The sequence below is a fragment of the Acomys russatus genome, chromosome 12, assembly GCF_903995435.1.
Source record: "Acomys russatus chromosome 12, mAcoRus1.1, whole genome shotgun sequence".
Classification (NCBI taxonomy): domain Eukaryota; kingdom Metazoa; phylum Chordata; class Mammalia; order Rodentia; family Muridae; genus Acomys; species Acomys russatus.
In genome coordinates, this window is record NC_067148.1 from 21073494 (window position 1) to 21097655 (window position 24162).

Here is a 24162-nt window from a genome sequence, read left to right on the forward strand (position 1 = left end):
AAGGAAACAAGGCCCTCTAAGTACAACAGGGTTTAAGCACATACGACCTCGTAGAGATGGAGGCAGCACATACAGGACTTGCACGAGTCTGCACCAGATGGGTCCTAGAGCTTAAAGGAGAAGTGGGCACATGTCCCCATTTTTATCCCTGAAGCTATCTCCAGTTGATATCCATTTGCAAACTAGGGAAAGAAACTACTTTTAAGGACAGGCTGTATGTCCAGCAGTAGATGGACAACAGAAAACAAACTAAACAGCATCTTTGGAGGTCCCTTGTCTCTCAATGTCATGTCAGGGCCTTTAAAAATCATTATTGTATTTTACTTTTACATTATATCATTGTACTTGTATTTTTCTCCTTTTTTGCCCTACAGTTCTTTTAGGACTTCCAGTTTAGTTTTTTTGTTGTTGTTGTTGTTTTGTTTTGTTTTCTTCTTAATGGAATTCCAGTGTGTGCCAGTGAGTGAATCTCTGAGTCTGTATCTATTTTTCTTATATCTTTTCTTTGGCTTTCTACCTTCTCTTGGTTTGTTTCTTCCTATTTTTATCTGCTAGTTTTTCATTTATCATATTACATTTTGTTTTATTATAATATTATCCCTTAGAAGCCAGTGTTTTTTCTAAAGAGAGGGAGAAAGAGGATGGATCTAAATGGGGCACGGAAATGGGGAGGAACTGGGAAGATTAAAAGGAGAAGAAATGGTAATCAGGATATGTTTTGTAAAAAATCAATTTTCAATAAAAGGGAAAAATTAAAATACATAAATAAAATGCTACAATCGAGCTGAACTAGCTCAATAAAATCTTGAAATATATGTATAAGAAAAATTAAATTAGTACCTAAAGGCATTTAAGTGAAAGAAATATCAGTTCTGTGCTGCATGTTAATCAAGAAATATGCTTTTTTTCAAGATTATAATGGTGCAAGTCAAACACACTTTGATTCATATCATTCAAATAAACACAAAGGTGCATGGTGAAATAACATAATATATCTTGTAAATTGTATCCTTAGCAGCTACCTGTATTGAATTTGTGGTTATCATGATTCAGGATTTCAGAAAACCAAAAGAAATACAAGGTTTATATAAACCTCAGAGTGAACACACACAATCCCATCTTTTAAATCATTGCAAATGGTTACTTTGTCATAAGCAAAGCTGGGACTGCGAGGTTGCTGGAGGCACAATGAACTAGCTGCTGAGGATGGTGACTCACTGGGCCTTTCCTCTATGCTCCTAAATACTTGAACTTCTTTCTGTAGTAAAGATGTCAGAGAAAAGACAGATATTCATTCTTCTGAGCAGTTAATCTCCCAGAAGACTTATTCGTGAAACTGAATAAACAAATATCACCATTCAGAATTCCTTGTGAGTCCATACTGTGTGGTGGGTATGAGAGATACAGAGAAAGAGCCCTGGTCTTATAGACTGCTTACACTCAGTAGAACAGTGAAGGTAGTCAGATATTTTATTTATTTAATTTTTTAAATTTTTTATTAATGTATTCTTGTTACATCTCAATGGTTATCCCATCCCTTGTATCCTCCCATTCTTCCCTCCCTCCCATTTTTCCCTTATTCCCCTCTCCTATGACTGTTCCTGAGGAGGATTTCCTCCCCTTGTATATGCTCATAGGGTATCAAGTCTCTTCTTGGTAACCTGCTATCCTTCCTCTGAGTGCCACCAGGTCTCCCCCTCCAGGGGACATGGTCAAATATGAGGCACCAGAGTTCGTGTGAAAGTCATACCCCACTCTCCACTCAACTGTGGAGAATGTTCTGACCATTGGCTAGATCTGGTAGGTAATGGTATATACTCACTTATATCTGCATACTAGCCCAAGGGGCATGTCCCACGAAAGCTTTCACTTACCAGGAAACTGGGACAGAGGGGAGGACATCCTATTGGGACTCTAGATGAGAGAAGCATGGAAGAATAGCAAAGTGGAAGGATCCAGAGAGTCCTAGAAACCTACAAGTAGAACATTATGAAAGGCAGATTTGGGCCCGGGGGTCCCACTCAAACTAAGGCAACAGCCAAGGACAATACAGGCGGTAAACTTTAAACCCCTACCCAGATCTAGCCAGTAGTCAAATATTTTAAAGAGTTGAAATAGCAGATATAATGGAAAAATACACAAAGTGTAGTTTAATCACAGAAAAATACAACACCTGTATAAATCATTACTGGGAAAGCAGCAGTTGGACCTTGTAGAAATGATAATTTCCCATACAGAGTGATGTGGGGGGAAAATTCTTGAAAGAGGGAATTCTACATAAATGAGGTAGAAGTGGGCTTGGCTTAGCTGGAGAAAGCCATAGTTTGCATGTGCTGTGAGCATCATGATGAAGCTTTGTGGAAAGTCTGGGGTCAGATAATAAAGGTCTGTAATCGTGAACTCACCTCTGTGAAGAAGAAGAGCACAGCGATGTGACCAATTCCTGAGAATTGCATAGTGAGTGATGAAAGCCTGGAAGAAGCCTACTCCATTGTGATGGTGAGGTTATGGGAAGGTGGGCTTCCCTGCATATGTCCCTGAGAGGATGGTGACAGTCAGAGATAGACTAGTCGAGGTGTTAGTGAATAAAGATGGTGAGATTCAGACAGATGCTAGTGAGACATCAGGGTTGGGGCAAAGGGCACGTTCTAGTACTGCTTTTTTTTTACTTGAGCATCAAGAAGGACCACATGGAAGAAACCAATGGGTTAGTGTAGGTACGAACAGTAGGAATTCTTCATGATACATCCCAAGAAATGTATGTAGATATTCAGCCAGGTATTTGGAGACTAAGTATAATTCATGACTTATGTGTTCAACATGATTCAAATGAGGAGTAGAGGGGCAAGAATTCAAATACATCATCATTTATAAAGAGGACAAAATATCCTACCTATACAGACAATTTACTGTTTGTATTTATGTACTATGTATTCCTAAGTACATATATATATTTAAACATATGCAACAATAATTAGTGAAATTGAGAGAAAGAAGAGGCATATTAGAGTGTTTGGGATGAGGAAAGAGAATGGGAAATTTTTTAATCTCAAAAAATAAAAGAGATAATATATTTTTAAATGGTCTGAGACAACAATAATAGGAAGATGCCAGTAAAAGACCATGGATGAAATGCAATGGAGAAATGTATTTTTGGAAATATGAGAGCTGTTAGCCTATAATGCTAAATGGAAACAGCAAAGAATTGGGACGGAGGAGCATCACTGAGAAGGCACAGTGAAGGTAGAATTGTGGAGCAAAAAATAAAAAACAAACAAACAAACAAAAAAAAACGGATGCATTTAAGTACAAATTAGAGCTTGGGCAGTGGGGTAAGCATGGCTAGAGAGCCTTTAAATGACCATCTGACCAAGAAAGAAGAGATGTGGCATCACAGTTAGCAGAAATCTCTCAGCTCATGAGTTAACCAATTCCTAACAAGTTGAAGGAGAAATGTACTCCTAAATATTAGAGTGATTTCACCCCATTATGTAAACTGTAGACACAAGATAAGGGAACTTCCTAAAACAAAAAGTTTAATATTCAGTATAATATCCTTTATGGAATAAAGGACAGAACTTGGGAGCATGGGAATGGGACTAAGTTAATTCAGGAAGCATGCCTTTGAAAGTCCAAGCAGGCCCTAGAGTTGACTTCTAACATCGGTGGTTTCAGTTCCTCTTAAGACTAGGACACCAAACAGAAACCTAAAGGGATAGAGGGAAATGATGGCTTTGAGAGGTTGAGAGGTAAAAGAAATGGATCTCAATGAAAGACAGGAGGCTATCAACCATCACTCTTCCATTTTTCTTGTAAAAATGATATTTCTTTCGTGTAAATGCAAGGATGTAAAGCCCTATCCAAATCTAAGACACAAAAACATGCAGCAACTATGAGGAAAGTTAGACACCTCTCTACTTCATTTCATGCTGCATACTACCAATATTTATTTAGACATTATTAAAAATCCATAGTAGGAGACAGATAGGAAATCATTATTGGGCTGAGCATGATCCCAGCACCTTCTACACATGTATTTAATTGTGGAAATTTAAAAAAATTGGTGCAGTCATTGCAACTGAAAAGTTGTAGAACTCAAGATCACATAGTCTTATATGAGTCATCAAAATGGTAGACACTTATCAGCAAGTACAGAGCTAGAACCAATCCCCAAGATTCAAGAGTCTGAAGAAACCCATGGACCAAAGCATGGGGAAGACATTTCTCTACCAGAGATGATGCTGTGGCAGCCTTACCTGGACCACAGATATCTGGTGTTTTTAGTGGGAAGTGACTGGTCAGGTTAGCACACCTGGTCAAGAGATCTGACAGACTAGGGAACTCAGCAGTGGGGACTCATACAGACCGATGTCTGTGGAAACTGTAACTGCAATAACTGGTCCATTTCCATCAATGTTCTACTTAGGTCTCTGTGTTCTAATTCTTAGCCTGGGAGCTTCTGAACACAGAAGTGTTTCCTATGTAAAGTTGAAGCCACAAGAAATGTGATGTTTTCAACTTCCATGCAATAAAATAACCCAGATATTTTTCCACATAGATGATTTTATTATATGTTAAAAGGGAGGGATTTATTCAGCAGACCTTTAATTTTTCTGGGTATTCTGTAGAATTGTGGTTTATTCATTGCATTCAATTATACTTCCCAAATATGATTTTTAGAGTATCCAATAGTATATGGAACAGCCATAACCACCTATTATCCCCTGTATCACTAAACTATCAGAATTCTGGGCTGTCTCTCAAGAGTTCTACCTCTAAAGTGTGTACACATCATATGATTTTCTTTTTAAGAAGAAGCTAAGCTGTGAAGATGATGATGCTTCCTGCTTATGGCTAACCTGTAGTCTATTTAAAATGACAAGAAGATTTTCCAGTTGAGGTAATGTATCTAACAAGTTGACTAATGTAGTTGACACTAATAAATCTAGGTGAGCCTGTACTATTCAGGTGTGATCCTTAAAATATCCAGTGTTTGGATTGGAGGATGGCTCAGTAGGTAAGGTGCTGATGACTAAAGTTTAGAACCCCAGACTCTACATAGAGCCCTGTGCAGTAACACATTTCTTCTTGCAATCTGCGTGCTCCTTTCTGAAGATGGTAGGGAGACATGAAAATCCTGAAGCATACAGGTCAGATAGCCTGGTGAACAGGAGAGAACTTTCCTTAAACAAGGAGCAGGTAAAACAGACACCTAAAGTTGCCATTTGACCTTGCGATCTGTGCATTGACATGTGCACACTTAAAAGATAGACATGCAAACACACACACACACACACACACACACACACACACACCACATTATACATGCAAACAACACAATAATATACTTTAAAAAGAAAACCAGATGTCTCTGAAAGGGAAGAATCAGCTTGCTAGGCACTTGCCTTGTCTCTTTGAAAAAACAAGCTACCGCGTGTTCCAAAATTGCGTCAAAATAAGTTTTAACATGACATAAGCTTTGGCAGCGACACTAAGCTTTAGATGAGACCCCAAATCATGTTGGTATCCTGAATGACAATCTTGCAAGCTCCTGAGCCTTAGCTAAGCAATGTATACTGTGAAATAATAACAGTATGTTGTTTTAAGCCTCAGTATGTGTGTTGTGTTCCTAGCAACAGAAAAGTCTCAAAAATCTATCCCAATCACAGTAGAATCCCCCAAGAGCTTAGAACCTGTTGGTATCTCAGGAAATAACCTATTGTGTCAAGAATACATATCATTAGTCCTTCTGGGAAAAGGTAGGTCAATGCCAGCCTCAATAGAAGATATTAGATTACACCATTAATAGGGAAGCTAGTACTTTGTATTAAAGCCCTAGCCATTGCAAATACAGAGAGAAAAATACATTGCACGAGGATTTGACTTGCAAACTGTTTCATTCATGAGCCTGGGGGTTCATTTAGAGAGCAATGACACATGGTAGTTGTACAGTCCCATCTCCATCTGAACAGTGCCTGGTTGGCAGATGGCTTTTACTCCAGGAAGCCAAGCTACATGTGATTCTGCCAACCTGGAAAGAGAAATCCAGGAATGGAGGCTTTCCACTATAACCTCATACTTTCCACACTCATAAGAGCCATCCCATGCTAACAGGATAGAAAGCACACTAAGGAGTTCTTTGTGTTCTGTTACTATAGGCTACATGGGGCTTAGTGGGCTTCTTAGAAGGAGGCTGTGAAAGACAGGTACCTCTTGTTATGTGTACAAAGGCACTTGGAATGTGACTGGCAGTTATCTGGAGGAGTCGGTTAAAAAGTCACTGTTGTATCCCTTATAGGAACAAGCACCCTTGGGATTTCTGTAGTATATTACTCAATTTTTACTTTTGGTTAACTCACCCCTTAATGATAGCTGGATAGATAGATACATAAATAGATAGGTAGATAGATAGATAGATAGATCGGTAGATAGATAGATAGATAGATAGATAGATAGACAGATGACAAGATATTGAGTTGGAAGGGGATGTGTTTAGAGGGAGACTGGGAGAAGTTTGAGGAGGAAAATGGGGTCACATATGATTGAAATCCATTGTGTGCAGTTTGAAGTTCTTAGAACAAATAAAATAATTTTAAACAGTTGGGAAAAGAGGAACGAAGAGTGTGGAGAACATTAAAGAGCCTGTGAGTCAAGACAGGACTCAGCAGATACTATAATGCTGAAAATGAGGATTTTCCAAGGCTCTACTATCTCATTTCTTCTCAAAGCCAAGCTGGGAAAGACTAGGAAGACTTGGTATTAGCCAATCTCTGCTAATAACAGCTCATTCTGAGGGAGGAAAGACAGCAAAGCTCTAGAGCACTTAAACGTGCCACTCCATGAGCCAGGCACTCTCAACCACATTTTACCTCATTCCTTCTGCCAATGAGTTTGTAAGATGTTTACTTTTCTGTGGCTAATTCACAAATCACAAATTTGCCTGCTTTTGAAAAAAATCAGTATAATTTATTACCTCACACTGCTACAGACCAGAACCCTGGGGACATTCCGAAACCAAAAGGCTAAGCTGCCTACTCAGAAACAGGAATCTTTACATTGCCAGCAGCCAAAGAGTAACAACACATGGATGAAAATGTGTGAAGCTATTTCTTTCGTAGCTAAACTATAAGTTACCTAGAAAAAAAAGCTTCTGTGGCTGTCATGGCAGGGTTTCTGGTTTCCAGAATCCTTCCTCCAATCATTGCTTGCTCTGTGATATGGATCAAGTCGACAAGATTAAGATAAAGAATTAGAAACAGGACTACTTCTGTTCGTCAAATCCCAAAGATAGCATGGGAGACACATTCAAAGTATTTGCTGAATACATGGCGTGTGTGTGTGTGTGTGTGTGTGTGTGTGTGAAAAATAACGTTATGAAGAAGCCTACTTTTCTTTCTTTGACAGCCTTTATGACAGTTTTTGTTGTTGTTGTTTTGTTGCTTGTTTTTTGAGACACTGTTGGTAGACAGAAGTTCTCATTCACTAAGTTCTGGGTCAATGATATACTCCTGATCACTAGGGACAATTTGAAAACATCGCAGGAGGTGTATCCCACTCCCATGTGTGAGTCAAAAGAAAGATTTTCACACTTGGTGTAAAAGCCCACAACTTTAATGACAGGATTGTGAAGAAGATGGCTAGAACCACCGGAAGTTCAAAGCCATCTTGGGTCGCACAGACAGCTCTGGGCCAGCCTACATTATATTAGATATTTACAAAAGTAAAATTAAAATAAAAATGTAAATCCACAAATCATTTCTGAAAGACAGCATCTGAAACTAGGATAATTGTACCAATTCAAAACTATCTTCTCGGGGCTTTGGAAAGGAATAGTCATAAGACAACAGCATAAGTGAGGCATGAAATACAACCTGACGCAAAAGGTAAGTGCATGCTGAAGGGATTGAGTTGTTTTAGGACAGTGGTTCTCAATCTGTGTGTCATGACCCTTTTAGGAAACATATATTTCCAAAATTATTTGCATTACAATTCATAACAGTAGAAAAATTACATTATGAAGTAGCAACAGAAATAATTTTATAATTGAGGATCACCACAACATGAGGAACTGTTTAAAAGGGTCACAGTATTCGGAAGGTTGAGAACCACTGTTTTCGGGGATGCTGTGTGTAAGTTCCTAAAGTTGAAAACATGTATTTTAGTCCTCATATTAAACAGTACATAGTGCCCTATTACTAAAGGCTTATTAGACCTGGGAAATATATGTTAGTGCCTGAGTATTTCTAATAGATTTTCATGCCTTTTTTTCTATTTACATATTTTTAACCTTCAAAATTTATTTAGACTTGGGATTAGAGATATGGATCAGTAGTTAAGATTACTGTCTTCTCTTTCAAAAGATCCAGATTTCTTTCCAGCAGCAATATGTCCACTCATAACTATCTACAACTCCAGATCCAGGCAACCCCTCCTGCTCTCTTCTGACATTTATGGAACCAGGCACGCACAAGGTCCACATACATGCACTCACACAAAACACATGTACACATAAAACAAAATTAAATGAATAAAATATTTATACTTGTCATGTTCTGCTGTATAAGGTTGAATATGCATATATTGTAGGATAGCTAATAAGTTTATTAATATGGATGACTTGACATAATTAGATTTTCATGGTAAAATCCCTAACATCTGGGCTGGAGAGATGGTTCAGTGGTGAAAAAATACATGCTGCTCTTTCAGAGACTCTGGGTTCAGTTTTCTAGCACTCACAAGTTTGCTAACAAATGTAGGGCCAGTTCCAGGAGATCAGTGCCCATTCTGGCTCTCTATGGCACTGCACAAAAAAATGCACATTCATGCAAGTAAAACACTCACAAATACAAAATACAAATAAATAAATATTTAAAAAAGAAAACAGTAATATCTGCTTTCAGTGATGTACAAGAATTGTACACAATTGACTTACTTACAACTAATTTTCAGGAAATCTCTTAAAGTACACATCTAACCTGAACGTGCATCCTTTGGTTATTCTCCTCCTAACTTCATCCCCTGGTAGTATTTATTCTATTCTTCTTATTTTGGATCATCCATGAAGCACTCCACGTGTAAGTGAGCTGGCACCACACTTGTCTTTCTGTAACTACCATATTTTCCTTAACATATCATCCTCCAGATTCTTCCATGTTGCAGAAAAATGTTAATTGATGAAGGGGAAAAAAGAGTGTGCTGTGTGTACCCATTATCAATTATAAGCTTCTAGACTTAGGCTAATTCCATATAGTGACAATTATTAATAGTGATCCAATAAAGATGTTTTTCATATGTATATCCTATAGTGGGAATGCTGGATCCCATTGTAGTTTTATTTTCAGAGATCGGGGTTTTTCCTTTTTCTTTTCTTTCTTTCTTTCTTTCTTTCTTTCTTTCTTTCTTTCTTTCGAGCTCCCATGCTGTTTTCCATTAACAACTGCATCATTTAACAACAAAATGAACCGTGTACAAAAGTCCCCTTTCCCCACATTCTTGCCTGCACCTTTGGTTTTTCATATTTTTATAGTGTATGTGTATGTTCCGTGGTGGAGAGTATGTGAATTCATCTCTTTCCCTTCCATACTTCTTTTGAACATTTGTGATGCACCACGCCAAACACTCGTGTCATTTGGGACTACTAATGACATTTAGTATTGTACTGAACTTATATTTCTTCAGCAACTTATTTTTATCAGATACCATTAGCATTGACACACCAAGTCATCATAAAGCTTTGAGGGAAGAATAGTGCCATCTTAATTTTGCTACTGTAGGTGCTGCCTCAAAGATAGAGAAACAGTCTCACTTCATCCCTTGCCTAAAATCAGAGTTTGCCTCTTGACTCTGTGAACCTGCCTTGACCATGCCCAGGCAATGTTTCTCTCATTGTCTTTAAGGAGGAATGGGTTCATCAGGCAAAGGAGGATGCCTGGAGTGCGGCTGTGTAGCTGTCTCCTAGGTTGAATTACACAGAAGAAACAGCTCATGTGACCTGTTGTTCTTTCTAGAGAATGCTTTCCCTCTTATTTCCTGACAGTAAACAACTTACCACAGAGAGACAAAAAGAAGCTCAGCAGTCTAAGTAGTTATGGCTTCGTGATTATTGTTAGTTTGTGATACTCACTGAAGAAGTTTTAGAGACATGGCTTTCGTAGAAGATCCTGAGCAAGAGTGGCTAATGAATGGGCTAGAACAATACCTCTTAAACAGCAAATCTTGCTCTTCCTTGCTGTGTGATTATTTGTGTGTGTGTGTGTGTGTGTGTTCAAATTTCTTTTTTTTTTTTCTTAGTTCTGAAAAGGCATTTTGCTAAAGTCCACTTCCTTTTACTTTTATCCACTGGGAAGTCAAAATCCTCTCTTTAAATAGCAGCTGGTTACCATGGAAATCATTCTAATGCCCCTGAATCAATATTTTGATTTTGCTGACATTTCAGGTAAAAAAGAAAAGACAGGCTAAGATGTATAAAAGTCACATTCTTTTTGCTGCTGTTGTTGTTGTTATAATGTTGACAGCTAGGAGTTGGTAAAGAAAAAACAAGAACTGCAGTAAGCTCCAGTTACCTTCTGATTATGAAGAACTGGGGATTCATAAAAGGTCAATCTACATATTTCAATAATATTGGATTTGTGTGTGGATATGTGTGCACATGCATGTGGACTCAAATGTTTCCTTCCTGTCTCTGAACTGGGCCCTGATTCAACACTGTCATTATTATTCTAATAACGTATTAGAAAACAGTTGGTGGTGTATGGCTTTGCAATTGCCCCTTTCTTATCAGCTCCAATGACAAAGGTCAATTTGCACAGCAAATACTGTTCTCTCTTGTATTGAACCCTGACCATCATGCAGTCTATGTAAGGCCCTTATACACCCACCCAGCTGAACGCTTCCCAGTCTGCCCTGCAAGTTCCTTTCTGAAGAGAAATGGTGAACTTGGGCCTGGTGGTCCATAAGTCTCAGAGCCCACCAAGTAACTTTTACATCTAGTTTAAACCCTTGCTGTAGGATCTGTGTCACTTTTTCACATCTGCCTTAAAAACAAAACAAAACAACAACAACAAGAAAACAAAACAAAAAACCAAACCAAACCAAAACCACAACAGCAACAAAAACCCCAAACAACTATTGAAGGGTTACTTTCTGTTCAATGACTAGCCCGGAGGAACCCTTGAAGCTTAGTCAGTGAAGGGACCTGAAAGAGAATAAAGGCTTTCAGGAACTTCATCCACATTACAAGTGGATGAAGATCTAAGCCATTTTTAAGGTGATTGACAGCCAATGTTGCTTCTGAGAGCAGGTGATTGTGACTGTGCTGCCCCTAGTTTCACTCTTTACACCCTACTTTCCCCTCCTCTTAGCAGGGCTGCTCTGTAGGTATGTACCCTACATTTCTGGGAGTTGGCTGCACGGCATAGCCTTGTAGCTCAGCTCTTGCCATCTCTGTAGCTTGAGTTCTCTCTGAACTTTCCATGTAGCCCAGGCTTGTCTCGACCTCAGGATCTTTCTGTCCTGTTCTCCACAATTCTTTGAGTGCAGCATGCTTGTTTGTGTCCATTCTGGATTACATTCAGGCCTCACCCCTCAATGATTCCTGTCTTATATCTACAATTTTCTTTGCAAAAAAGCCTGGTATAATTGGTTATATAGTTCTGTCAGTATAAACAGAAAGTAGTTGATTTTTGGACAAAGGAATAAAGATAAATGGAAGATGTCATGTTTAAATATTTAAGAAAACTTAAGAACAATGTTTAAAATTTTCAAAATTCCTGTCACCCAGCCCTTATTAATAAGGAAACTAAACATTTGCTGTTTCTAAAAGCATAAATGTGTAGTGCTGGAAGGTGCAGGACACTCTTCTAACCAGAACCATGAGAAGAACTCTACATTCTAATAGCTGCTAAGAAGGTAAAAAGAAATGAATGTAAACACTAACTACACACACACACACACACACACACACACACACACACACACACACACACACACACAAATGTCCACTATCATAATCTTCCCTGTAGCTAATCAGGGTGGGAGCTTCTTTGAAGATTTCCAATAGGATGGATAATTCGTAAATCCTTGTTATGAGAATTTCTCTCTGTAAAAATAGTGTGTCTTTGAAATATGATGCTGTGGAAATGAGTCACAATAAAGCAATGGAAATGTAAGACTAGCAATGCCGTGAGCTTGCTGAGCTGTGATCTCAAGCTCTCACAGTTATATGTACACATGGTATGGTTTTGCTTATGTACTTTTGTAATATACACATTCACACAGACATGTAGGTATGGACAAACAATATTAAAGAGGCAAATCGTTCTTTTAAAATAGAAGAATTAGTTCTCTTTCTAGGTATTTATCTGCACTATTTAACATTCACTGAGACTGTATCTGGGCAGCAATAAAGAAAAAGAAGTGAGCAGAGTGAAGGGCAAGTTGTCATGGTAACCACAGGCATCTTATATCTCAGACTACATGTGAAGTAGTCAAAGGGTCAGGCCAGAACCCTCATGAGGGACTGGAAATCTTAGCTGGCAAAGAACTGGCAGTTGAGGAAAAGATGGCATGGCTTCTTCTCACTGCAGACAGACCTGAGGTGTGGTACTCTGGAGCTCAGAGAATCTTCAAACTGGACAAGTCAGAAAAAAGACCACAGGCCTCCACCGAATTCTCCTGTAGACTTGACCCTCACAGCACTGGGGACCTTGAGGCATGCCTCACAGCTGAACAGATATTCTAATGGCTCGGAACAAGGGCCAGAATGCTGTGTCCCTCAACATTAAGGTGCTGAAAACATGAGCTTAGTGTAATGGTGTTTGTGAAGAGGTGTCTTTGGAAAGTAATAAGGACCCAAGGGCAGAAGCTGCACAGACGAGATTGCTTAGCATTCTTACCCTCACTCCTATCGCATACAAAGCGACAAGATTTCAAAACCTTCAGGAGAGCTTTATTCAGAGATCACGGCAGCTCTTGGGCTCTTCAGCAGAGCTGGAGAAATGAATCGCCACTCTTTCATAAACAGGCCAGCCAATGGCAATTTGTTATAACAGCCTCAACTGGGGGACAGCTGTGTCAAAGCCCACTTAAGACTCCACTCTAACCAAAGGGCTTTGAAAAAAAAAGTTCAGGTAAGCCATGGGCTGCTTTATTCAAGAAGGGCTAAAGGGTTTTTGAGATATAAGACTAATGCGACCAAATTTATATTCATAACCCCGAAGTAGCAATGGTTGATTTGTGTATCTTGTAGCTGAGAGGAAAAAAATAAAAAAGAACTACAAAAAAAGAAATCAGACTTAAGAAGCAGAGACTGAAATACTTAGCTAATATAAATAGGAAATAATGTCAAAAATGGTTACTTCTAAACAGCATGATCATACATTTTTCTTATTATATCTTCCACGTTAAAACCTCCCCAATAAAGATCTTCTAGTGATCATCCAATACATCTTTCAACTATGTAAATAGGAAATTAATACAAGTAAGAAAACATAAATAGTAGATATGCTTCTACTCAATAATAATTTTTGAGTGACTCAAAGCCTAAAAGGGGCTGTAAGGCTTACGTATTGCCTTGCCTATTTTGTTTTGGTTTTGTACGGTTGGCTGAACTGGGGCCCCACACATACTACTGCAAGCACTGTGCTAAGGACCTGCATCGCCTCCTCTGTCTGGCTTTTCTGATCGTGCATATTAAGTGAGATAGGGTGTTATTTGATAGCACACCATAACGTGTCCTGCCCTTGATGTTTCTTTCCTGGGACCCGGGGGAGGGAAACAAGTGGCCAGAAGTGGAAGCCCTTGGAGATAAGTGGGAAGTGAGCATCAAGAGTTTACCTTCCGCCCTCTCCAGAGGTCGCCCGCTCTTACTGGCTACAGTGCTGTTGACTGTCTCAGATGAGGTACTAAGCTTGGTGCTGGGGTCTCGTTTGGGCTTGGGCGGTGGTTGTCTCCGGGATCCACAGCTGCTGTCATCCTCAGCGCCCCCGACGGAGTGCAGGGACTGAGACCTCACGGTGAATCCACTGGAGCAGGGATGTGGGAGTCTGTCCTGAGGTGCAGGCATGGTCATGAACCCCATGCGGAAGTGCTTGCCCGCGTAGCTGGTGTCCTGGCCTCGTCCCACGTCTCCCCCTATGCTGTAAGAGAACACAGAGACCACACGTGAGGAGAAAGGCGGCCAGGATGTACATGAAAGCACAGATACTACCAGCCTGATTTTGAAAGGTGAAAATTCTCGCTGGTGGAGAAGTACATCATCACTTTACAAGGAGTTGACATCCAGACCAGGCTTAAATGGCACTAAAACAGTCTATACGTTTAAGTTAAATCCTGAAAGGAAAAGTAAAAATATTTAATTAAGATGAGAAAGCTCAGAGAGTATAAGATGTGTGTCTGCAGGCGTGTTTTTTTTTTTTTTTTTTTTTTTTGCCTTGATAAGTTTTTATTTTTATTTTTTTTATTTATTTTATTTTATTATATTTTATTTTTATTAATTTATTCTTGTTACATCTCAATGTTTATCCCATCCCTTGTATCCTCCCATTCCTCCCCCCCCCCCATTTTCCCATTATTTTCCTCCCCTATGACTGTTCCTGTTTATCTTCCGATGAACTTAATATCCTAAGGGGGGAAATACTTTACAACAGAATGTCTTCAGCCACTCACTATTTCCTAAAAGGGGTTGAGTCGAATCTCATGACTTAAAAAGGATACAAGAGTTTGGTGACCAGGTCCTGATGATTGACTGGGCAGAAAAAGGTTCTGTTAGTACTACAAAGAGGATGCAAAAGTCAAAAGCAGAGGCTGGGGAGAAGCAAAAGCAGCCAGCTGAAAGGAAGAGAGAGCAGAGGGAGGGAGGGAGGTGCAAAGGAAGACTTGGTAGGAGAAGGAAAAAGACTGGGAATGCAACCTGGACAGAGAGCAAGAAGACAGGAGGTAAGGAGTGTGGGAGAGAAGGGAGGGAGGGAGAGGCAAAGGGAAAGAAAGCTAAGAAGGGAGGCAGGAAGCAGATTGAGTAGAGAAGTAAGGAGAGCAAGGGCAGTGGGATAGGGGGAGAAGAAACACAGTTCAGACTGATGACTGAACTGCCTATCACTTCATTTTCTAGAGATATTCCCAGCCCGTGATGTTTAAAAGATGGCGTCATAAAACAGCAAGCCCCACCTCACAGAGTAGAAACATTTAGCACAGCGGAAACATGACCTGAGTCTGATGTGACTGGCTTCCTAAGTAGTGAGGTTGTAAAACCTTTCCAAGCTTAATTATTTTTTTCTGGGTTTACATGGGAAGATATTCAGGTTTCACTTGATAAGATTAAGAAAGAAATAACACTCTCAGCTTGAAATGCAGTTAATTACAAAGAGCATACTTCTTGGAGCCTCACACTATACTGTAACGTAATGGTGACTCTTCATGAAGAAAACATTATGAATGTATATGCAAACTTCTAGAAGAGAGATTTTCCTAGACCTTTCCCCATGTATCAAGCTCATTCACTAAAAGGAAAAGCTGATAGAGAAATCATGTATTAAATAGTTGCATTTCACTCAAATGTGTCAATTATGAAAAGAATTTTGTAAACTTCTTGAGTCTGCAGCTTTTAGTATATAGACATATTTAGAATTATTAAATCTTGATTTTATCTCAATTTCTGTAATTGATGCAATTCAAAGTAAGATTTTTAAAATTCTATTTATTGTGTCCTTCATACCATTATGACAGTTATCATAGCTTTAAGTTCTCAGAGCTGGGAATATGTCTTAGGCTTAGAGCACTTCTGTTGCATAGGTGAGGCTCTGGGTTCAATTTCAAACACCAATAAATAAGCAAACAAATGAATACACAAGTAAGTAAAATTTGAAAACCAAATTCTAATAGGGCCAAAAATGGGAAATGGAATGTTTTCCTTCTTCAAATGAGAATTACATGTATATTTTGGGGAAAGCCAGAAGACCCAACAAGATCCCGATAGTTTTGTTCTAGCATTTACCCACAAAATGATTTGTTACACTAACGAAATTTTTATGTATGGCGTTCCTTGTTTAATCATTTGAGTTAATTTTTTGACACTGCGTATAGCATCTTAGTAACATGGATAACAGAGATAAAGACAGGCCATGGACATGCACGAGCTCAGTTGGCCTCAGCATGTCAGCTGAATGAGTTTTTAATATAGAAACAAGAAGCATCCTGTTTAATGTTTCTGTGCATTCTAATTTCTGTGTTTGTCTTGGGAACATCAATCAAGACACAGAGAAGAAGCTTAGACAGAGTATTTTGTGGAAAAATCATTAAGAATTTCTGGGAAAATGGCTTTATTGGTTGGGAGGAGTCTTAACAGAATGGGAAGATTCCAATCTGTGATGACATGGCTTTGATGTTTCCCACAGAAGATGAGATATTTGATTTCATCTAACTTTGCCTTAAATTACTTTTCATCTACACGTCTCTTCCTCATTTCCGTTGTATCACTGAACAAAAGCTGCTTTAAAGATTTATTCAGACAGCTGCCTCTCTTCCAGGAACATACTCACCTAGGGAGGTCTATGGGTGTGTTAATGCACATGGGCATTTATGAGAGAGTTACTAGAAATAATTGTATCAGCAATTTATCTGTTACCTTTGACCTAAATAGAGTCTGCACCTTTTCCCAGACAGATAATTAGCTCTGCTGCTTCACGTCAGGATTATCTATTTATCAGCACAAAACAATTTTGTGCGATGCTGCTTTTGCTCGTAAATTTCCTTTCCCATGCTGCAACACTCCTTTCAAGTGAAGTACAATGTGTGATTCAAACAACAGCAGGTAAAGATGCAAGCTTAGTCTGACCTGACAGTGAACACACGATGAAAAGAATGTGGCTAAGAATGAGCTACCTAGGCATTGGGCCTTTAAGTCAAGGTGAAGGACAGGCAGGAGGGATAATGGCATAACGAATTCCAAGAGATGTAGAAGGATGAGGAGTCCAAAGCACACTGATGATCACGAACTGAAGCACATCATCAGCCCCTGAATCTGCTGAATATCTGTGGGGTTGTTTTTTTTTTTTTTTAAACATATGCCAATTGCACAATATCCCATCCCGAGGGCAAACAGTCGATTCGCATCTGTTGCAACAGTGTCTGTAAATGTGACCTGTGAATTTGTGCCTTTAGAATTTCGTCCATGTGTTTCTAATGTCACTAATCCAGAACCTCAGAGGGATGGTTTCCATCACTAAGGAAATGACTGTTACAGAGTCAGAAGGAACAAGTGCAAGGCAAGATGGCCCAGGTTTATCAGGCAGATCTCTTTAGCTTATCATGAAGTAGCAATGGTTTACTAGCTGGAGTTTGGCCCCACAGTCTGTCTTCATTCCACAGTCAACCCCTTTTGGACTATAATGTTCTTCTGACAGGAAAGATGGGCCATGGCTGAAGCACAGTGACCCTTAGGGCTGTTGTTCATATGCAGTACGTAGGCATTCATTTACCTCCTGCTAATTATAACTGGTGATAGGGTATATTTTGTAATGGGGAGGTGTTGCGAGTGGCATTAAAGAATGTGGGTATGTACACCCCCACCTGCCTTTAAGTAGACAATTGACTACCTCATACGACAGCTACAGTGATGTGTGGTGGAGAAGTCACTTGACGAACAAACTTAACAAGGACAAATGGAGTTAGGTGAGGAAATAACATGGGAAGCCTTTGTGTCTCCCATTTGCTGTTGGACATGCAATCCCCAATTCAACTGTGCTGGGAAGTATAGGCCAGTAGTAGGTATTTCATTAGAAAAGCTCCATTTCTTGGAGTTTTGGGCATGAGCCTTAACCTTTAGTAACTGAACAATCTCTCTGGCCCTTTTGGGTGTCTCTTGCTCACTTGTGACTTTGAGAGTGGTCACATACAGCAACCTTTTTCTTTTTTTTGTTTTTTTGTTTTTTTGGTTTTTTTGTTTTGTTTTGTTTTGTTTTTCGAGACAGGGTTTCTCTGTGTAGCCTTGGCCATCCTGGACTCACTTTGTAGACCAGGCTGGCCTCGAACTCACAGCGATCCGCCTGCCTCTGCCTCCCGAGTGCTGGGATTAAAGGCGTGCGCCACCACGCCCGGCTCACATGCAGCCACCTTGGTTTATGAAGGTCACAGTCACAAGAAGTTCCAACTTAGACTAATCTTGTGATGGCCAAGGCCACCAAATGTGTTCATAACTGTCTAATGTGCTAATTCCTATGCAAGAAGGGTACATTGGATTAAAGTTGCAGCCTCTATGTGCAGTGATTATAACTGTAATTTATTGCACTGACTGCACCTTTCTCAATTTGCCTTCAGGAGGAGTCAGATGGGAACTGGCAAAGTACTGAGGGGTCACTTCAGCTGCATCTTGGGGACAATATGTGGCAGCTATGCAAGTATTTAGCTCAGATATGGTTCAAGAGAAGTATCTTCTCAGAGATGAGCCATTGACTGCCAGCATCCAGCTATAATCTTCAAAACATATTGTAGCCTTCTGGGCAGGAAGCTCCTAGCAATGGATGGACATGTGGGCTGTGAGAACTTGCTCCTGCTCCATATGGGGAAAGCTTTGTCTCTGGGTTCCCATAGCTACAACACAGTCTCGGGCTCTTCCTGTCCAATCATCTCCCCTTCCTATACTCCTTCTGTAGATAACAGAACCACACCAAGGCTGAGCTCCTCTCACCACCCCTGAATATCCTTCCTTTCCATCTCTCTCAGGTAGACTCCTCAGAAAAACTCAGTTTCTGTTTCTTGGAGACCCTGAGGTGACATATGACGTGGTGAAGCCAAATCTTTTTTCAGACCAGAAGGTTTTACACAGAACTTTACAAAATTAGCATATTAAAAATAGTTGGAAAAGAAGAAAGCTGGGAACCCCTCTGCCCCCACTAAATAAGACCAATGACATTGTCACAGAGACACTCCAGAGTGTCTGAAGCTGATCTACAGCTCATTATGAAAGTGAAAAAGAAATATATAGACTCTGTGTGTGTGTGTGTGTGTGTGTGTGTGTGTGTGTGTGTGTGTGTGTACTAAGGATTAAATATATGGCTTTGCACACACTACATAAGCACTTTACCAATGAACGGGAGCTCCACCCCTCATTAGAATAACAGTGCACACATCCTGGGTGGAGAGTTAAGACGCTAATGATACATGTGACGTAGGAAGTCATACACAGAACCACAAGTAACAACATGTGCAGAAAAGCCCCCACTAGACAGATGAGCCCCAACACCTGCACAGAGACATAAAAGCGCAGGCCCTCCATACGGCATTAGCATTAGAGCCAGTGACTTTCTCTCTGTATGCTGATCCTCTTTCTTGGAAGCGTACCTTTCCCTAATGACCTGCTTCTACGTCCTATGCAACTGTGTCTCTGTGTTCAGTTTCTAACTTGGGGACACAAGAACCTGGAAATCCTCTGAGAGATACATTGAACCCCAGTGTCCACCATTATTAATACAACCTTTGAAACTCAGATACCAAATTAGCAACAAAGACAAGGCCTAAGAACAAGCGTGAGGCTCAGAAAGAAGAAATGCTTTTGTAAATAGGTCACTCCCCCTGTTCCAGACTGAACATAGAAATGATGTTGAGAGAGTGAGGAACCAGTTCTACTGTAGGACTACTTGGCTCGGAGAGAAAGCTATGTGGGCTGAAGAAAAAAAGTCATTTGCAGTAAAACTCCAGCACTCAAGATAGACTAAGCCTGACACATCTTATGCTATAAAAATAAAAACAAGTTTCATAATCTTGAATTTAAACAAGCCCGTTTCTTCTCACACAGTGAAAGTAAAACGGCAAGATCAAGTTGCCTTTAGTCAGTCTGACTGCCATAAAACATGGAGAATGAAGTGTGGCTTAAAGCAAAGGGTAATGGATTTTTCCTGAAATAATGGGTCACATACCCTTACACCTCTACTCTGTAGCAGCTAATCTTAATTGTCAACTTGGCAGGACTTATAATCACCATGGAAACAAATCTCTGGGCTACCTGTGAGGAAGTTTCTTGACTAAGCTGGTCAAGATGGGAAGACCCATATCATGTGGGCAGCTCCACTACTTGTTCCCAAATGAATTAAAGGGAAGCAGGGCCAAATGGCAGCACTCAGATATCTCCTCCTTAATCACAGACGCAAGGTGACCCACCACCTCATGCTGCTATGCCATGGACATGACTTTTCCTCAGTGGTGCTCTACAACCCACAACTACAAGCAGAAATAAAACCTTACTTCCTTAAGTTGCCAAGTATTTTCTTACAGCAATAAGATAAGTGACTAACACAAACAATGAGAGGAGCTATTGTCTAACGTACAGGCCTGGACTTTTTAATAACACACACACACACACACATACACACACACATACACACACACATACACACACACACACCACAGATGCACACATACTCATATACCCAAGAAGATATGTGAGTGTGTATGTCTGAGAGATATGTGTGTGTGTGTGTGTGTGTGTGTGTGTGTGTGTGTGTTTATTACATATCCTAAGGTATATCACAGTAACTGAATATCTTAGGTCCTAAATTTTTTACAGCCACTTTATAAAATTTATTAAATACTTGCATTGGTACCATAAACTCATTTCCTATTCCCGGATGCATAACCTTAGCCTTCAAGTACTTTCTGGTGAGTCCACATGTGTAATGCACAGCATATGGCACCAGAGAAGCTCAAAAAGAAAAAAAGAGAAAAGAAAAAAGAAAAAACCTTCATGCAAAGATAATCAAAACAAAGTCTTATATTTAACTGCAAGTGTCAAGACAGCCTAGGCAAACAGAACCCTTCTGTTCTGAACATTCTCAGACGCTGGCTTCCTTTTCTCAAAGCTCTCGTTGATCACAGTTGAAAAAGGAAGGAAATTAAGAAACATGAACTTTGACAGTATTCTCGTCACCACAGTGCTTGCCTGCCTGCCTCGCCTCATCATTATGTCTGAGAATGGCTGATTTTCAGACAGAAACAAACTCTTGGAAAAGGTGAGTTCCCGAGATAAGGTGTACAGCTTTAAAAGTGACAAGGGTATGGCTTCTGTGTATAATTTAGAAGTAAACATACCAGTATTTTTTTAAAATAAAGACTTCTTTGGTAAATCTCTGTGCACATGCATTTTTTTTTTACATCTGTCTAGAAAGCCAGTCGGCAAACAGAAGGGATAGGAGAGTCTTTGCTCACGTTAGTAGATGCTTTCTGCAGTGATTCTGTAGAGCTAGCCTCAGAAATCCATTTCCGATGTTGATTCTGAACGTAGTATATTTCTACTTTTGCAAAAATTTGCTTACTTGGTACCAGGGTTAGGACATTTCCAACCACAAAGTAAATAAACACATTGGAAGGAGAAAAAGCAACAATCCCGTACAAGGCAGTGAAGTTTGCCTGTGGGCAAGTGGATCACTGCCCTGGCTAACATTGGGCTCCTTCACATTAGTTTTTTTCTCTGTGAATGAAATTGTGACTGCTAAGGTACCAACATTCTGTCTGACCATTCAGGAAAAGAATGCCTAGAGAAACTGCATTTGATGCACTCTTCCTCTTGCCACCATGTTCTATGCAAGAGAGGAAAGGTTGGCCCTGCTTCATTCTGAGATGTTGCTCAGCCCACTCTAACAGGAGACTCATTCTCCAGAATAGGGCCTCTTCCTGTTGGGATGCATAACCACACTGGTTCGTGTACAGGAAAATTGTACTCAGAAAGAGGACTGAGGCTAAGGCATCATGGATAGACTGGTAATGCCTTCAAACCAAAGTCAGGCAGACACAGGCATGGTTAATCACCTCTGCCTCAGTGCCTGTCAGCTGATAATTTTAAACATTATATTGCATACTAGCTACAGTCAGTCAAAAGACATGAGCATAGTGGCAGTTCCCAGGCACCCATTTTCAGCTTTGTGATAAACTCTCCTCATCCATGGCCACAGTTAGTAGCTGTCTTAGTCTCTTTTCCTGTTGTTATGATACAATATTCTCAGGAACGTAACTTCAAGGAGAAAGGGTTTATTCTGGCTCACAACTCAAGGAAAAGTCCATTGTGGTGGAGGATTTAAGATAGTAGGAGCTTGAAGCTCTTATCCATAAGCCAGAAGCAGAGAAAAATGAATGGGCAATGAGGATCCAGACAGGGAATGAAAAGACCTAAAGTGAGTGGGTCTTTCCACCACAGTCGATATAATGTGGACAACACCAAAGGCATGCACAGAAGCTACCTCCTAGGTGATTCTAGATCTCATAATGTTCACAGTTAAAATTGGCCATCACACTAGTAAAGCCTTGTCCAATAAAGAGAAAACAAAGAAATGAAGTCTACCTAAAAAAGAGGAGGAGGAATGGGGGAAGAAGGTGAGAGGGAGGGAATGGGAGGAGAGGAGGGAAGGATTATGATCAGGATGTAAAGTGAATATATAAATTAAAACAAAACAAAATGAACAGCCAAGCAGATGGAATCTAGAGTGAACACACACCATTTCTTTCGTGCATTAGTATTTTCCCCTCAGACAGGTTGATATAGAGCCTCTAGTCACCATGACTGGTGAAAGGATCATCAAAGGCTTCCTCTTGGGCAAATCATGGGGAATCCCAAGTGCTGCATTGGAGGTTTTGGCCTCTCTTTTGAATATGGGGTGAGGTTAGTGGGATTCTGTGTTGCAGCATTCTACAGACCCTGAGTCTAAGTATGCTGGAAGCTAGATCAAAGCCAAGACTCTTCTGGCATGTCAATTGCTAAATTTTATGTTATTGGAGCAATCGTTTTGAAGAGGTTTTACCACATTTGTTACAAGAAGTCCTAAGTGGACCACGGTGATGTTTTTCAGACGGTCTTCCCAAATGAAAGGCTGGCAACTTGACAGAAAAGGTAATTGGTGTCAGGAAAGGGCCAGAGTGATAAGAAGTAGAAAAGCAGCACAGCCTACTAATGTATTGTAACATCTTCTCATTTTTACACTATGCATAGGAGTAATTAACTGCCTGGTACACTTGCTTTGTATATACTTTTTAATCCCACTGTCTACTTTGATGTGGAAACTTGGCTCCTGTAAAATTAAGCTGTGTTCATATTTTCTTCTAAATTATTCACTCACCATTACCCATAATGTCTTCCCTGAGCCCACTTGCTCATTCCGAGCCATATCCATGGCTTTCTTGCCTTAGGCTCAAGCATTCATTTTCAGTACTTCATATCCTCTGTTATATCTGTTTTCTGCTTCTTTGCTTCTAATATCTTCACTTTCTTAGGTTCTTTTCCAGACATCAATTTCCTGCGTCTGGCTGTCTGTTGATACTTCTTGGATGCTTAAGTCAGGTGTTAAATGTGGTTTTTATACACAGTTTCATTCACTGTTCTAAAAGATAAATCCGGGGGGAAAAAAAGCCAGAAAATTTGTCTCAAAGACAATAAACTGTTTCCATTAGCTCCACATGTTAATTTTGACATTATTAAGCTTCATATTTCTTACTCCTTGCTGGAATATTTCAACTACACACAAATTATTTTGTATTTGAGAAAAACAAGAAATGTGTTATTAGCTGCTTTAATAATTATCTACATTTAGGAAAGAAGTGTATATTTTTAAATTCTCAATTATTATTAATATAATGGACAAACACTTAGCAGGAATGTTATAATAAATATAAATGGTACAAGACATTTATAAGTCACCTCCCAAGATGGTTGATATAGGTGCCATAGACTGAACATTACGCCCCATCTCAACTCCAAAAATTCAGTTTGAATGCTAACCTTCAGACTGAAGGCATTTGGAAGTTGTATTTGGGAAAAACTAAGGCAGGAGACCAGATCTTTTATGTGGTATTCATGTCCTTATTAAAGAGAACTGAACAGCTCCTGCCATGTGAGCATAGAAGCTCTCTGTGGTCCAAGAAGCTCCGTGTGGACTCTGAATCTATAGAGGAATAATGCTGGGTTTCCCAGCTTTGTTGTGGAACCTACTTCAGTTGTTCACTACTTACTTAAAAAAATGTTCAGATCACTCTTGGCCGGATGATAAGCAAAGCAGATAATTCTGGCACTTTTTTATTCTCCTTCCCCTCCCCCTTCCTCTTTGTGTCTCTGTATCTTTCCCTGTTTCTCTCTCTCTCTTTTCTCTGTTTTTCTTAGTATTCTAGGTGGATTAAGAGTCTATGCATAAA

General features: G+C 39.8%; 1 protein-coding gene across 2 annotated transcripts in view; it reads right to left on the reverse strand.

The window, feature by feature from the left end:
* Nyap2 (neuronal tyrosine-phosphorylated phosphoinositide-3-kinase adaptor 2) overlaps positions 1–24162 on the reverse strand; it is a 244393-nt gene that overhangs the window by 115307 nt on the left and 104924 nt on the right. For both annotated transcript variants that reach the window (XM_051153996.1, XM_051153997.1), the window contains one exon: positions 13834–14135. In XM_051153996.1, the coding sequence (XP_051009953.1) occupies positions 13834–14135 (302 nt within the window). The remainder of the gene's footprint in view (positions 1–13833; positions 14136–24162) is intronic.